Source organism: Salvelinus alpinus, chromosome 22 (genome assembly GCF_045679555.1).
Source record: "Salvelinus alpinus chromosome 22, SLU_Salpinus.1, whole genome shotgun sequence".
Lineage (NCBI taxonomy): Eukaryota > Metazoa > Chordata > Actinopteri > Salmoniformes > Salmonidae > Salvelinus > Salvelinus alpinus.
Genome location: NC_092107.1, coordinates 36487743 through 36506193, shown reverse-complemented (window position 1 = coordinate 36506193; position 18451 = coordinate 36487743). Strand labels below are relative to the sequence as shown.

The window sequence follows — 18451 nt, the reverse complement described above, 5'->3', positions numbered from 1 at the left end:
TGTTTGTTGAAGTTTTCGATTATCACGGACTTATCAGTGGTGACCGTGTTACCTAGCCTCAGTGCAGTGGGCAGCTGGGAGGAGGTGCTCTTGTTTTCCATGGACTTTACCGTATCCCAGAACTTTTTGGAGTTAGAGCTACAGGATGCAAATTTCTGCTTGAAAAAGCTGGCCTTTGCTTTCCTGACTGACTGCGTGTATTGGTTCCTGACTTCCCTGAACAGTTCCATATCGCGGGGGCTCTTCGATGCTATTGCAGTTCGCCACAGGATGTTTTTGTGCTGGTCGAGGGCAGTCAGGTCTGGAGTGAACCAAGGGCTATATCTGTTCTTGGTTCTGCATTTTTTGAACGGAGCATGCTTGTCTAATATGGTGAGGAAGTAACTTTTAAAGAATGACCAGGCATCCTCAACTGACGGGATGAGGTCAATATCCTTCCAGGGTACCCGGGCCAGGTCGATTAGAAAGGCCTGCTCGCAGAAGTGTTTTAGGGAGCGTTTGACAGTGATGAGTGGTGGTCGTTTGACCGCGGACCCGTGGCGGATACAGGCAATGAGGCAGTGATCGCTGAGATCTTGATTGAAGACAGCAGAGGTGTATTTGGAGGGCAGGTTGGTCAGGATAATGTCTATTAGGGTGCCCATGTTTACGGATTTAGGGTTGTACCTGGTGGGTTCCTTGATGATTTGTGTGAGATTGAGGGCATCAAGCTTGGATTGTAGGACTGCCGGGGTGTTAAGCATATCCCAGTTTAGGTCACCTAACAGAACAAACTCTGAAGCTAGATGGGGAGCGATCAATTCACAGATGGTGTCCAGGGCACAGCTGGGAGCTGAGGGGGGTCGGTAGCAGGCGGCAACAGTGAGAGACTTATTTCTGGAGAGATTAATTTTTAAAATTAGAAGTTCGAACTGTTTGGGCATAGACCTGGAAAGTATGACAGAACTTTGCAGGCTATCTCTGCAGTAGATTGCAACTCCTCCCCCTTTGGCAGTTCTATCTTGACGGAAAGTGTTATAGTTGGGTATGGAAATCCCAGAATTTTTGGTGGCCTTCCTAAGCCAGGATTCGGACACGGCAAGGACATCAGGGTTGGCAGAGTGTGCTAAAGCGGTGAGTAAGGCAAACTTAGGGAGGAGGCTTCTGATGTTGACATGCATGAGGCCAAGGCTTTTTCGATCACAGAAGTCAACAAATGAGGGTGACTGGGGACATGCAGGGCCTGGGTTTACCTCCACATCACCCGAGGAACAGAGGAGTAGTAGGATGAGGGTGCGGCTAAAGGCTATCAAAATTGGTCGCCTAGAGCGTTGGGGACAAAGAATAAAAGGAGCAGATTTATGGGCGTGGTAGAATAGATTCTGGGCATAATGTGCAGACAGGGGTATGGTGGGGCACGGGTACAGCAGAGGCAAGCCCAGGCACTGGGTGATGATAAGAGAGGTTGTATCTCTGGACATGCTGGTCTCAATGGGTGAGGTCACCGCATGTGTGGGGGGTGGGACAAAGGAGGTATCAGAGGTACGGAGAGTGGAACTACGGGGTCCATTGCAAACCAAAACAATGATAATGATAACTAGCCTGAACAACAGTATGCAAGGCATATTGATATTTGAGAGAGACATACAATAAGGCATAAAGTGATTGCAGGTCTTGATTGGGAGAGCTAGCTAAAACAACAGGTAAGATAACAGCAGCAATAACAGGGTGCTAGTCTAACACAGCAACAACAGGTAAAAATGGCGACGACTAGGCAGAGAGGGTCGGATTAACTACACACAGATCCTGAGTTAAAGCACAGAGCCGACAGATAAAACACAAATAAACAGAATGGAGTACCGTGAATTAATGGACAGTCAAGCATGCATCAGCTATGTAGCCACGTGATCATAGTGTCCAGGGGGCAGCCATAGATGGAGCAGGGAGGCCTCCACTAAGCTAGCACGCGGCGTTTAAAGTTAGTAGCCCGGGGGGTGGTCTGCTCAGACGGAGGGGGTCTGCTCAGACGGAGGCCGGTTGAGGGCACAGCGGGTGGGGTATACGTCTGCAGACCAGACGTGGTCGTGTCGACAGAGAATCCAAGCCGGATGGCGATGGCGAAAGAGAGGTTGTGAATTGTAGAATTGTGTTTGCTAACTGGTGCTAGCTTCGTGGCAGTGGCGCTAGCTGCGCTAGCTGCAAGCTAGCTGTGAGGATCAGAAGTAGTGGCTCAGGGATTACGGCAGGAATCCGGCGTTGTTGTCGAGAGACAGTCCGATGCTGGTAAATTGGTGAGTAATATCCAGGCTAATAACAGGGCTGGTGTCTGTGCAGAAGGTAAAAGCTGCTAGCAGCGGCAAAAAATGGCTAAATTAGCTTGTAGCTGATTTAGACCAGTTGTGATGGATTGGCAGGGCTCTGTGTCGGCAAAAAAAGGTCCAGGCCAATTGGCAAAATATGTATTGTAGCACAAGAATTAGCCGGAGGACCTCTTCGGCTAGCCGGGAGATTGGCCTAGCTCGAGGCTAGCTCAAGGCTAACTGTTGCTTGCTTCGGGACAGAGACGTTAGCCAGGAGTAGCCACTCAGATTGCAGCTAGCTATCTGATCCGGTGTAAAGGTCCAGAGCTTGCGGTAGTAATCTGGAGATTTGGTAGAGAAAAAGCAGTCCGATATTCTCTGGGTTGATATCGCGCTGTGCAGACTGGCATGTATTGACCAAGCTGAGGCTGGCTGGTGTCCGAGTTAACGGTAAAGACCACTAGCAGTGACTAACTGATAACTAGCTAGTAGTTAGTTAGCTGGCTAGCTTCTGATGGGGGTTCCGGTTCTAAAGTATAAAAATAGCAGATCCGTACCACATTGGGTGTTGGGGGTTGCAGGAGAGTATATTCAGATGGAAAGTGAGATTAAAATATAAACGGAAAAAACGAGGAAAACGATTATTTACACGGGACAAGACAAAACACACGTCCGACTGATACGCCATCTTGGAATGAGCAAGCCTTCCTTCATGACCTGGCCTCTGTAAATTGGTATAGAATCAGCTTGATCCCCTCTGTTGAAGACGCTTGGACCTTCTTTTTTGATATTTACAGTGGTATTTTTGACAAACACGCCCCCATAAAGAAAATGAGAATTAAAAGCAGGTTCAGCCCCTGGTTCGACCGTGATCTTGCAGAGTTACTCCACCTGAAGAATTGCATTTGGCGAAAGGCTCAGCACACACATACTCAGGCTGACTGTCTTTCGTTCAGGCAAATGAGAAATATGTACACTCAGGCTATCCAGAAGGCCAAATTAAGTTACTTTAAGGAGCAGTTCTCTCTCTGTGGGTCTAACCCCAAGAAGTTCCTCCTCACAGCTGCCCATGTCCCTTAAAGTTGATGATGTGGTTGTTACTGACAAGAAACACATGGCTGAGCTCTTTAATCGCCACTTCATTAAGTCAAGATTCCAATTTAACTCAGCCATGCCTCCTTGCCCGTCCAACATTTCCTCATCTCCCACCCCTTCTAATGCAACAATCCCCGATGCTTCTCCCTCTTTTTCCCCTGCACCGCTACAAAGTTTCTCCCTGCAGGCAGTCACTGACCCCAAAAAAACATCTGGGTCAGATGGTTTAGACCCTTTCTTCTTTAAGGTTGCTGCCGCTATAATCGCCAAGCCCGTCTCTGACCTTTTTAACCTGTCTCACCTTCCTGGGGAGGTTCCCATTGCTTGGAAGGCGTCCACGCTGCATCCTTTACTTAAAGGGGGAGATCAAGCCGATCCTAAATGTTATATGCCTATTTCTAATTTGCTCTGTTTATCAAAAGTGTTGGGAAAACGTGTCAATAATCAACTGACTGGCTTTCTTGATGTCTATAGTATTCTCTCGGGTTTGCAATATGTGTTTCCGCTCAGGTTATGGATGTATCACTGCAACCTTAAAGGTCCTCAATGATGCCACCATTGTCCTTGATGCTAAGCAATATTGTGCTGCTATTTTTATTGACTTGGCCAAAGCTTTTGATACGGTAGACCATTCCATTCTTGTGTGCCGGCTAAGGAGTATTGGTGTCTCTGAAGGGTCTATGGCCTGGTTTGCTAACTACCTCTCTCAAAGAGTGCAGTGTACAAAGTCAGAAAATCTGCTGTCTCAGCCACTGCCTGTCACCAAGGGTGTACCCCAAGGCTCGATCATAGGCCCCACACTCTTCTCAATTTACATCAACAACATAGCTCAGGCAGTAGGAATCTCTCTCATCCATTTATATGCAGATGATACAGTCTTATACTCAGCTGGCCCCTACTCGGATTTTGTGTTAAACGCTCTACATGAAAGCTTTCTTAGTGTCCAACAAGCTTTCTCTGCCCTTAACCTTGTTCTGAACACCTCCAAAACAAAGGTAATGTGGTTTGGTAAGAAGAATGCCCCTCTTCCCATAGGTGTGATTACTACCTCTGAGGGTTTAGAGCTGGATGTAGTCACCTCATACAAGTACTTGGGAGTATGGCTAGACGGTGCACTGTCCTTCTCTCAGCACATATCAAAGCTGCAGGCTAAAGTTAAATCTAGACTTGGTTTCCTCTATCGTAATAGCTCCTCTTTCACCCCAGCTGCCAAACTAACCCTGGTTCAGATGACCATCCTACCCATGCTAGATTATGGAGATGTAATTTATACATCAGCAGGTAAGGGTGCTCTCGAGCGGCTATATGTTCTTTACCATTCGGCCATCAGATTTGACACCAATGCTCCTTATAGGACACATCACTGTCCTCTATACTCATCTGTAAACTGGTCATCTCTGTATACCCATCGCAAGACACACTGGTTGTTGCTTATTTATGCAACCCTCTTAGGCCACTCCCCCCTATCTGAGATATCTACTGCAGCCCTCATCCTCCACATACAACACCTGTTCTGCCAGTCATATTCTGTTAAAGGTCCCCAAAGCACACACAACCCTTGGTCGCTCGTCTCTCACTGACAGTTGTGGCTGCTTTATGTGATGTATTGTTGTCTCTACCTTCTTTCTCTTTGTGCTGTTGTCTGTGCCCAACAATGTTTGTACCCTGTTTTGTGCTGCTACCATGTTGAGCTGCTGCCATGTTGTGTTGCTACCATGTCGTTGTCATGTTTTGTTGCTACCATACTACTGTGTTTTCATGTGTTGCTGCCTTGCTATGTTGTCGTCTTAGGTCTCTCTTTATGTAGTGTTGTGTTGTCTCTCTTGTTGTGATGTGTGTTTTGTCCTACATTTAAAAAATATTATTATTTCTTTTTAATCCCAGCCCCCGTCCCCGCAGGAGGCCTTTGCCTTTTGGTAAATAAGAATTTGTTCTTAACTGACTTGCCTCGTTAAAAAATAAAAATAAAATAAACAAAAAAGAGAAGACAGGCTATGTGCACACTGCCCACAAAATGAGATGGAAACTATGACCATATTATTTACCATTGTAAATACAACCAATATTTATGTTTATTTATTTTCCCTTTGTACTTTAACTATTTGCACATAATATGACATTTGAAACATCTTCATTATTTTGGAACTTTTGTGAGTGTAATGTTTACTGTAAAAACAAAAAATGGTATTGTTAATTTCACTTTTGTTTATTATCTAATTCACTTGCTTTGGCAATGTAAACATATGTTTCACATGCCAATAAAGCCCTTAAATTTTTATTGAAATTGAATTGAATTCAGAGAGAGAGACAAAGACAGAGAGAGAGAGAGAGAGAGAGAGAGAGAGAGAGAGAGAGAGAGAGACAGAGAGAGAGAGAGAGAGAGAGACAGAGAGAGAGAAAAAATACATTATTTGACATTCCTACAAGGTTAAAAGATTGGATAAAGTTACAAAAAGCATTGTTTGTATTGCTTCGATGTTGCCAAAAAGGAAGTGCATCTGTTAAGGGTAGAACTAGGGGTTAAGGTGAGAGATTGCGTGGGTGATGAGATAAAGTATGTGTACTCACTCTTGGCCCTCTCGCTCTTGCGTGAGGGTCTCCATCGGATGCATGAGCGATGTTCGTCCAGGTAGAACAGTCTCACCAGCCCCTTGGAACCAGCTTTCAACTTCACCATCTGGGTACCCGACTGCATCACACACATACATCGCTCCACTACAGAGAGACAGGGAGACACAGAGGTCAATAGTGTACCATCACAAAAAAAAAACTAAAGAGCCATTAATAATGCTAAAAAATACTGTTTAACAGCTGATTTGGGCCAGAAACAGGATGGGAACAGAGATAGGAGTGACAAAACACAAACAGGTCAGAGACATAGAGAAGATGAGAGAGAGGGAGGGAGAGAGAGAGAGAGAGAGAGAGAGAGAGAGAGAGAGAGAGAGAGAGAGAGAGAGAGAGAGAGAGAAAGAAAAAGAGAGAAAAAAGAGACAGAGGGAAAGGGGGAGTGAGAGAGAGAGAGAGAGAGAGAGAGAGAGAGAGAGAGAGAGAGAGAGAGAGAGAGAGAGAGAGAGAGAGAGAGAGAGAGAGAGAGAGAGAGAGAGAGAGAGAGGGAGAGAGAGAGGGAGGAGAGAGAGAGAGAGAGAGAGAGAGAGAGAGAGAGAGAGAGAGAGAGAGAGAGAGAGAGAGAGAGAGAGAGAGAGAGAGAGAGAGAATCTAAAAGGAAGTAATTCCCAAACCTTCCATAACAAAGCCATCACCTACAGAGAGATGAACATGGAGAAGAGTCCCCTAATTAAGCTGGTCCTGTGGCTCTGTTCACAAACACAAACACACCCCACAGAGCCCCAGGACAGCAACACAATTAGACCCAACCAAATACTGAGAAAACTAAAATATTTTACTTCACACATTGGAAAGAAGTTACCAAAAAGCAGAGCAAACAAGAATGCTATTTGGCCCTAAACAGAGAGTACACAGTGGCAGAATACCTGACCACTGTGACTCACACAAACTTAAGGATAGCTTTGACTATGTACAGACTCAGTGAGCATTGCCTTGCTATTGAGAAAGGCCGCCGTAGGCAGACCTGGCTCTCAAGAGAAGACAGGCTATGTGTACACTGCCCACAAAATGAGATGGAAACTGAGCTGCACTTCCTAACCTCCTGCCAAATGTATGACCATATTAGAGACACATATTTCACTCAGATTACACAGACCCACAAAGATTTTGTAAACAAATTAAATGTTGATAAACTCCCATATTGTCACGACTTCTACCGAAGTCGGTCCTCTCCTTGTTCGGGCTGCGTTCGGCGATCGGTTTCGCCGGCCTTCTAGCCATCGCCGATCCACCTTTCATTTTCCATTTGTTTTGTCTTGTCTTCCCACACACCTGGTTCCAATTCCATAATTACATGTTGTGTATTTAACCCTCTGTTTCCCCCATGTCCTTGTCCGGAATTGTCTTATTGTAAGTGTTTGTGCACGTTATGTCTGGTGTGCGACGGGGTTTTGTCCCATTGTATATTTTGTTTTTGTTCACAGTGATTTTTATTATTAAACTGCGCCGTTGTAGCACAGTCTTTGCTCTCCTGCGCCTGACTTCTCTGCCGCCAGTACGCCCACCTTACACATATCTACTGGGTGAAATACCACAGTGTGCAATCACAGCAGCAAGATTTGTGACCTGTTGCCACAAGAAAAGGGGAACCATTGAAGAACAAACAACATTGTAAATACAACCCATATTTATGTTTATTAATTTTCCCTTTTTGTACTTCAACTATTTGCACACCGTCACAACATTGTAAATATACATAATATGACATTTCAAATGTCTCTATTCCTTTGGAACTTCTGTGAGTGTAATGTTTACTGTTCATTTGTTATTGTTATATTTCACTTGCTTTGACAACGTTAACATATGTTTCCCAAGACAATGAAGTCATTTGGATTTAAATTGAATTGAAATAGAGATGTAACATCATCTGATGCATCATCACCGTCTTCTTCAGTAATTCACACAATATTGTGGATAAGCAATTTCAGCCCACACCCACACAAACAGAGTTACACACAGCCTTAACTCAGTGTGATCTGATATGACTAGAGGCCATAAGAGTCAGCTCCATGTCAACTAGGAGTATCTACACTAAGGACCATGTCAACTAGGAGTATCTACACTAAGAACCATGTCAACTAGTAGTATCTACACTAAGGACCATGTCAACTAGGAGTATCTAAACTAAGAACCATGTCAACTAGGAGTATCTACACTAAGAACCATGTCAACTAGGAGTATCTACACTAAGTACCATGTCAACTAGGAGTATCTAAACTAAGAACCATGTCAACTAGGAGTATCTACACTAAGGACCATGTCAACTAGGAGTATCTACACTAAGTACCATGTCAACTAGGAGTATCTAAACTAAGAACCATGTCAACTAGGAGTATCTACACTAAGAACCATGTCAACTAGGAGTATCTAAACTAAGAACCATGTCAACTAGGAGTATCTACACTAAGGACCATGTCAACTAGGAGTATCTAAACTAAGAACCATGTCAACTAGGAGTATCTACAATAAGAACCATGTCAACTAGGAGTATCTACACTAAGAACCATGTCAACTAGGAGTATCTAAACTAAGAACCATGTCAACTAGGAGTATCTAAACTAAGAACCATGTCAACTAGGAGTTTCTACAATAAGAACCATGTCAACTAGGAGTATCTAAACTAAGAACCATGTCAACTAGGAGTATCTAAACTAAGAACCATGTCAACTAGGAGTATCTAAACTAAGAACCATGTCAACTAGGAGTTTCTACAATAAGAACCATGTCAACTAGGAGTATCTAAACTAAGAACCATGTCAACTAGGAGTATCTACACTAAGAACCATGTCAACTAGGAGTATCTACAATAAGAACCATGTCAACTAGCAGTATCTACACTAAGGACCATGTCAACTAGGAGTATCTAAACTAAGAACCATGTCAACTAGGAGTATCTAAACTAAGAACCATGTCAACTAGGAGTATCTAAACTAAGAACCATGTCAACTAGGAGTATCTACACTAAGTACCATGTAAACTAGTAGTATCTACACTAAGAACCATGTCAACTAGGAGTATCTACAATAAGAACCATGTCAACTAGGAGTATCTAAACTAAGGACCATGTCAACTAGGAGTATCTACAATAAGAACCATGTCAACTAGGAGTATCTACACTAAGGACCATGTCAACTAGGAGTATCTACACTAAGAACCATGTCAACTAGGAGTATCTAAACTAAGGACCATGTCAACTAGGAGTATCTACAATAAGAACCATGTCAACTAGGAGTATCTACACTAAGGACCATGTCAACTAGGAGTATCTACACTAAGAACCATGTCAACTAGGAGTATCTAAACTAAGAACCATGTCAACTAGGAGTATCTAAACTAAGAACCATGTCAACTAGGAGTATCTAAACTAATAACCATGTCAACTAGGAGTATCTAAACTAAGAACCATGTCAACTAGGAGTATCCACACTAAGAACCATGTCAACTAGGAGTATCTAAACTAAGAACCATGTCAACTAGGAGTATCTAAACTAAGAACCATGTCAACTAGGAGTATCTAAACTAAGAACCATGTCAACTAGGAGTATCTACAATAAGAACCATGTCAACTAGGAGTATCTACACTAAGAACCATGTCAACTAGGAGTATCTACACTAAGGACCATGTCAACTAGGAGTATCTAAACTAAGAACCATGTCAACTAGGAGTATCTACACTAAGGACCATGTCAACTAGGAGTATCTACACTAAGAACCATGTCAACTAGGAGTATCTAAACTAAGAACCATGTCAACTGGGAGTATCTAAACTAAGTACCATGTCAACTAGGAGTTTCTACAATAAGGACCATGTCAACTAGGAGTATCTACACTAAGAACCATGTCAACTAGGAGTATCTAAACTAAGAACGATGTCAACTGGGAGTATCTAAACTAAGTACCATGTCAACTAGGAGTTTCTACAATAAGGACCATGTCAACTAGGAGTATCTAAACTAAGAACCGTGTCAACTAGGAGTATCTAAACTAAGAACCATGTCAACTAGGAGTATCTACAATAAGAACCATGTCAACTAGGAGTATCTAAACTAAGAACCATGTCAACTAGGAGTATCTACATTAAGAACCATGTCAACTAGGAGTATCTAAACTAAGAACCATGTCAACTAGGAGTATCTAAACTAAGAACCATGTCAACTAGGAGTATCTACAATAAGAACCATGTCAACTAGGAGTATCTAAACTAAGAACCATGTCAACTAGGAGTATCTACACTAAGAACCATGTCAACTAGGAGTATCTAAACTAAGAACCATGTCAACTAGGAGTATCTAAACTAAGAACCATGTCAACTAGGAGTATCTAAACTAAGACCATGTCAACTAGGAGTATCTAAAATAAGAACCATGTCAACTAGGAGTATCTAAACTAAGAACCATGTCAACTAGGAGTATCTAAACTAAGAACCATGTCAACTAGGAGTATCTACACTAAGAACCATGTCAACTAGGAGTATCTAAAATAAGAACCATGTCAACTAGGAGTATCTAAACTAAGAACCATGTCAACTAGGAGTATCTAAACTAAGAACCATGTCAACTAGGAGTATCTAAACTAAGAACCATGTCAACTAGGAGTATCTAAACTAAGAACCATGTCAACTAGGAGTATCTAAACTAAGAACCATGTCAACTAGGAGTATCTAAACTAAGAACCATGTCAACTAGGAGTATCTACACTAAGAACCATGTCAACTAGGAGTATCTACAATAAGAACCATGTCAACTAGGAGTATCTAAACTAAGACCATGTCAACTAGGAGTATCTACACTAAGAACCATGTCAACTAGGAGTATCTAAACTAAGAACCATGTCAACTAGGAGTATCTACACTAAGAACCATGTCAACTAGGAGTATCTACACTAAGTACCATGTCAACTAGGAGTATCTAAACTAAGAACCATGTCAACTAGGAGTATCTAAACTAAGACCATGTCAACTAGGAGTATCTAAACTAAGAACCATGTCAACTAGGAGTATCTAAACTAAGAACCATGTCAACTAGGAGTATCTACACTAAGAACCATGTCAACTAGGAGTATCTACACTAAGAACCATGTCAACTAGGAGTATCTAAACTAAGACCATGTCAACTCGGAGTATATACACTAAGAACCATGTCAACTAGGAGTATCTAAACTAAGAACCATGTCAACTAGGAGTATCTAAACTAAGAACCATGTCAACTAGGAGTATCTAAACTAAGACCATGTCAACTAGGAGTATCTAAACTAAGAACCATGTCAACTAGGAGTATCTAAACTAAGAACCATGTCAACTAGGAGTATCTACAATAAGAACCATGTCAACTAGGAGTATCTAAACTAAGAACCATGTCAACTAGGAGTATCTACACTAAGGACCATGTCAACTAGGAGTATCTAAACTAAGAACCATGTCAACTAGGAGTATCTAAACTAAGAACCATGTCAACAAGGAGTATCTACACTAAGGACCATGTCAACTAGGAGTATCTAAACTAAGAACCATGTCAACTAGGAGTATCTAAACTAAGAACCATGTCAACTAGGAGTATCTAAACTAAGAACCATGTCAACAAGGAGTATCTAAACTAAGAACCATGTCAACTAGGAGTATCTACAATAAGAACCATGTCAACTAGGAGTATCTAAACTAAGACCATGTCAACTAGGAGTATCTAAACTAAGAACCATGTCAACTAGGAGTATCTAAACTAAGAACCATGTCAACTAGGAGTATCTAAACTAAGAACCATGTCAACTAGGAGTATCTAAACTAAGAACCATGTCAACTAGGAGTATCTACACTAAGACCATGTCAACTAGGAGTATCTAAACTAAGAACCATGTCAACTAGGAGTATTTAAACTAAGAACCATGTCAACTAGGAGTATCTACACTAAGGACCATGTCAACTAGGAGTATCTAAACTAAGAACCATGTCAACTAGGAGTATCTACACTAAGACCATGTCAACTAGGAGTATCTAAACTAAGAACCATGTCAACTAGGAGTATTTAAACTAAGAACCATGTCAACTAGGAGTATCTAAACTAAGAACCATGTCAACTAGGAGTATCTAAACTAAGAACCATGTCAACTAGGAGTATCTAAACTAAGAACCATGTCCACTAGGAGTATCTAAACTAAGAACCATGTCAACTAGGAGTATCTAAACTAAGAACCATGTCCACTAGGAGTATCTACACTAAGAACCATGTCAACTAGGAGTATCTAAACTAAGAACCATGTCAACTAGGAGTATCTACACTAAGAACCATGTCAACTAGGAGTATCTAAACTAAGACCATGTCAACTAGGAGTATCTAAACTAAGAACCATGTCAACTAGGAGTATCTAAACTAAGAACCATGTCAACTAGGGGTATCTACACTAAGAACCATGTCAACTAGGAGTATCTACAATAAGAACCATGTCAACTAGGAGTATCTAAACTAAGAACCATGTCAACTAGGAGTATCTACACTGAGAACCATGTCAACTAGGAGTATCTACACTAAGAACCATGTCAACTAGGGGTATATACACTAAGAACCATGTCAACTAGGAGTATCTACACTAAGAACCATGTCAACTAGGAGTATCTACAATAAGAACCATGTCAACTAGGAGTATCTAAACTAAGACCATGTCAACTAGGAGTATCTAAACTAAGAACCATGTCAACTAGGAGTATCTAAACTAGGAACCATGTCCACTAGGAGTATCTACACTAAGAACCATGTCAACTAGGAGTATCTACAATAAGAACCATGTCAACTAGGAGTATCTAAACTAAGAACCATGTCAACTAGGAGTATCTAAACTAAGAACCATGTCAACTAGGAGTATCTAAACTAAGAACCATGTCCACTAGGAGTATCTAAACTAAGAACCATGTCCACTAGGAGTATCTAAACTAAGAACCATGTCAACTAGGAGTATCTAAACTAAGAACCATGTCCACTAGGAGTATCTAAACTAAGAACCATGTCCACTAGGAGTATCTAAACTAAGAACCATGTCAACTAGGAGTATCTACAATAAGAACCATGTCAACTAGGAGTATCTACAGTAAGAACCATGTCAACTAGGAGTATCTACAATAAGAACCATGTCAATTAGGAGTATCTACAATAAGAACCATGTCAATTAGGAGTATCTAAACTAAGAACCATGTCAACTAGGAGTATCTAAACTAAGAACAATGTCCACTAGGAGTATCTACACTAAGACCATGTCAACTAGGAGTATCTAAACTAAGAACCATGTCAACTAGGAGTATCTAAAATAAGAACCATGTCAACTAGGAGTATCTAAACTAAGAACCATGTCAACTAGGAGTATCTAAACTAAGAACCATGTCAACTAGGAGAATCTACACTAAGACCATGTCAACTAGGAGTATCTACACTAAGACCATGTCAACTAGGAGTATCTAAACTAAGAACCATGTCAACTAGGAGTATTTAAACTAAGAACCATGTCAACTAGGAGTATCTAAACTAAGAACCATGTCAACTAGGAGTATCTACACTAAGACCATGTCAACTAGGAGTATCTAAACTAAGAACCATGTCAACTAGGAGTATTTAAACTAAGAACCATGTCAACTAGGAGTATCTAAACTAAGAACCATGTCAACTAGGAGTATCTAAACTAAGAACCATGTCAACTAGGAGTATCTAAACTAAGAACCATGTCCACTAGGAGTATCTAAACTAAGAACCATGTCAACTAGGAGTATCTAAACTAAGAACCATGTCCACTAGGAGTATCTACACTAAGAACCATGTCAACTAGGAGTATCTAAACTAAGAACCATGTCAACTAGGAGTATCTACACTAAGAACCATGTCAACTAGGAGTATCTAAACTAAGAACCATGTCAACTAGGAGTATCTAAACTAAGAACCGTGTCAACTAGGAGTATCTAAACTAAGAACCATGTCAACTAGGAGTATCTACAATAAGAACCATGTCAACTAGGAGTATCTAAACTAAGAACCATGTCAACTAGGAGTATCTAAACTAAGAACCATGTCAACTAGGAGTATCTAAACTAAGAACCATGTCCACTAGGAGTATCTAAACTAAGAACCATGTCAACTAGGAGTATCTAAACTAAGAACCATGTCAACTAGGAGTATCTAAACTAAGAACCATGTCCACTAGGAGTATATACACTAAGAACCATGTCAACTAGGAGTATCTAAACTAAGAACCATGTCAACTAGGAGTATCTAAACTAAGAACCATGTCAACTAGGAGTATCTACACTAAGAACCATGTCAACTAGGAGTATCTACACTAAGAACCATGTCAACTAGGAGTATCTAAACTAAGAACCATGTCAACTAGGAGTATCTAAACTAAGAACCATGTCAACTAGGAGTATCTAAACTAAGAACCATGTCAACTAGGAGTATCTAAACTAAGAACCATGTCAACTCGGAGTATCTACACTAAGAACCATGTCAACTAGGAGTATCTAAACTAAGAACCATGTCAACTAGGAGTATCTACAATAAGAACCATGTCAACTAGGAGTATCTAAACTAAGACCATGTCAACTAGGAGTATCTAAACTAAGAACCATGTCAACTAGGAGTATCTAAACTAAGAACCATGTCAACTAGGAGTATCTACAATAAGAACCATGTCAACTAGGAGTATCTAAACTAAGAACCATGTCAACTAGGAGTATCTACACTAAGGACCATGTCAACTAGGAGTATCTAAACTAAGAACCATGTCAACTAGGAGTATCTAAACTAAGAACCATGTCAACAAGGAGTATCTACACTAAGGACCATGTCAACTAGGAGTATCTAAACTAAGAACCATGTCAACTAGGAGTATCTAAACTAAGAACCATGTCAACTAGGGGTATCTACACTAAGAACCATGTCAACTAGGAGTATCTACAATAAGAACCATGTCAACTAGGAGTATCTAAACTAAGAACCATGTCAACTAGGAGTATCTACACTGAGAACCATGTCAACTAGGAGTATCTACACTAAGAACCATGTCAACTAGGGGTATATACACTAAGAACCATGTCAACTAGGAGTATCTACACTAAGAACCATGTCAACTAGGAGTATCTACAATAAGAACCATGTCAACTAGGAGTATCTAAACTAAGACCATGTCAACTAGGAGTATCTAAACTAAGAACCATGTCAACTAGGAGTATCTAAACTAGGAACCATGTCCACTAGGAGTATCTACACTAAGAACCATGTCAACTAGGAGTATCTACAATAAGAACCATGTCAACTAGGAGTATCTAAACTAAGAACCATGTCAACTAGGAGTATCTAAACTAAGAACCATGTCAACTAGGAGTATCTAAACTAAGAACCATGTCCACTAGGAGTATCTAAACTAAGAACCATGTCCACTAGGAGTATCTAAACTAAGAACCATGTCAACTAGGAGTATCTAAACTAAGAACCATGTCCACTAGGAGTATCTAAACTAAGAACCATGTCCACTAGGAGTATCTAAACTAAGAACCATGTCAACTAGGAGTATCTACAATAAGAACCATGTCAACTAGGAGTATCTACAGTAAGAACCATGTCAACTAGGAGTATCTACAATAAGAACCATGTCAATTAGGAGTATCTACAATAAGAACCATGTCAATTAGGAGTATCTAAACTAAGAACCATGTCAACTAGGAGTATCTAAACTAAGAACAATGTCCACTAGGAGTATCTACACTAAGACCATGTCAACTAGGAGTATCTAAACTAAGAACCATGTCAACTAGGAGTATCTAAAATAAGAACCATGTCAACTAGGAGTATCTAAACTAAGAACCATGTCAACTAGGAGTATCTAAACTAAGAACCATGTCAACTAGGAGAATCTACACTAAGACCATGTCAACTAGGAGTATCTACACTAAGACCATGTCAACTAGGAGTATCTAAACTAAGAACCATGTCAACTAGGAGTATTTAAACTAAGAACCATGTCAACTAGGAGTATCTAAACTAAGAACCATGTCAACTAGGAGTATCTACACTAAGACCATGTCAACTAGGAGTATCTAAACTAAGAACCATGTCAACTAGGAGTATCTAAACTAAGAACCATGTCAACTAGGAGTATCTACACTGAGAACCATGTCAACTAGGAGTATCTACACTAAGAACCATGTCAACTAGGGGTATATACACTAAGAACCATGTCAACTAGGAGTATCTACACTAAGAACCATGTCAACTAGGAGTATCTACAATAAGAACCATGTCAACTAGGAGTATCTAAACTAAGACCATGTCAACTAGGAGTATCTAAACTAAGAACCATGTCAACTAGGAGTATCTAAACTAGGAACCATGTCCACTAGGAGTATCTACACTAAGAACCATGTCAACTAGGAGTATCTACAATAAGAACCATGTCAACTAGGAGTATCTAAACTAAGAACCATGTCAACTAGGAGTATCTAAACTAAGAACCATGTCAACTAGGAGTATCTAAACTAAGAACCATGTCCACTAGGAGTATCTAAACTAAGAACCATGTCCACTAGGAGTATCTAAACTAAGAACCATGTCAACTAGGAGTATCTAAACTAAGAACCATGTCCACTAGGAGTATCTAAACTAAGAACCATGTCCACTAGGAGTATCTAAACTAAGAACCATGTCAACTAGGAGTATCTACAATAAGAACCATGTCAACTAGGAGTATCTACAGTAAGAACCATGTCAACTAGGAGTATCTACAATAAGAACCATGTCAATTAGGAGTATCTACAATAAGAACCATGTCAATTAGGAGTATCTAAACTAAGAACCATGTCAACTAGGAGTATCTAAACTAAGAACAATGTCCACTAGGAGTATCTACACTAAGACCATGTCAACTAGGAGTATCTAAACTAAGAACCATGTCAACTAGGAGTATCTAAAATAAGAACCATGTCAACTAGGAGTATCTAAACTAAGAACCATGTCAACTAGGAGTATCTAAACTAAGAACCATGTCAACTAGGAGAATCTACACTAAGACCATGTCAACTAGGAGTATCTACACTAAGACCATGTCAACTAGGAGTATCTAAACTAAGAACCATGTCAACTAGGAGTATTTAAACTAAGAACCATGTCAACTAGGAGTATCTAAACTAAGAACCATGTCAACTAGGAGTATCTACACTAAGACCATGTCAACTAGGAGTATCTAAACTAAGAACCATGTCAACTAGGAGTATTTAAACTAAGAACCATGTCAACTAGGAGTATCTAAACTAAGAACCATGTCAACTAGGAGTATCTAAACTAAGAACCATGTCAACTAGGAGTATCTAAACTAAGAACCATGTCCACTAGGAGTATCTAAACTAAGAACCATGTCAACTAGGAGTATCTAAACTAAGAACCATGTCCACTAGGAGTATCTACACTAAGAACCATGTCAACTAGGAGTATCTAAACTAAGAACCATGTCAACTAGGAGTATCTACACTAAGAACCATGTCAACTAGGAGTATCTAAACTAAGAACCATGTCAACTAGGAGTATCTAAACTAAGAACCGTGTCAACTAGGAGTATCTAAACTAAGAACCATGTCAACTAGGAGTATCTACAATAAGAACCATGTCAACTAGGAGTATCTAAACTAAGAACCATGTCAACTAGGAGTATCTAAACTAAGAACCATGTCAACTAGGAGTATCTAAACTAAGAACCATGTCCACTAGGAGTATCTAAACTAAGAACCATGTCAACTAGGAGTATCTAAACTAAGAACCATGTCAACTAGGAGTATCTAAACTAAGAACCATGTCCACTAGGAGTATATACACTAAGAACCATGTCAACTAGGAGTATCTAAACTAAGAACCATGTCAACTAGGAGTATCTAAACTAAGAACCATGTCAACTAGGAGTATCTACACTAAGAACCATGTCAACTAGGAGTATCTACACTAAGAACCATGTCAACTAGGAGTATCTAAACTAAGAACCATGTCAACTAGGAGTATCTAAACTAAGAACCATGTCAACTAGGAGTATCTAAACTAAGAACCATGTCAACTAGGAGTATCTAAACTAAGAACCATGTCAACTCGGAGTATCTACACTAAGAACCATGTCAACTAGGAGTATCTAAACTAAGAACCATGTCAACTAGGAGTATCTACAATAAGAACCATGTCAACTAGGAGTATCTAAACTAAGACCATGTCAACTAGGAGTATCTAAACTAAGAACCATGTCAACTAGGAGTATCTAAACTAAGAACCATGTCAACTAGGAGTATCTACAATAAGAACCATGTCAACTAGGAGTATCTAAACTAAGAACCATGTCAACTAGGAGTATCTACACTAAGGACCATGTCAACTAGGAGTATCTAAACTAAGAACCATGTCAACTAGGAGTATCTAAACTAAGAACCATGTCAACAAGGAGTATCTACA

At 40.3% G+C, this 18451-nt stretch overlaps 1 protein-coding gene across 1 annotated transcript in view; it reads right to left on the bottom strand.

Annotated features, from left to right (window-relative positions):
- The window catches only part of LOC139549470 (1-phosphatidylinositol 4,5-bisphosphate phosphodiesterase eta-1-like), a 177583-nt gene that overhangs the window by 63436 nt on the left and 95696 nt on the right, over positions 1–18451 (bottom strand). The window contains exon 3 of the mRNA XM_071360020.1: positions 5943–6089. Within this exon, the coding sequence (XP_071216121.1) occupies positions 5943–6089 (147 nt within the window). The remainder of the gene's footprint in view (positions 1–5942; positions 6090–18451) is intronic.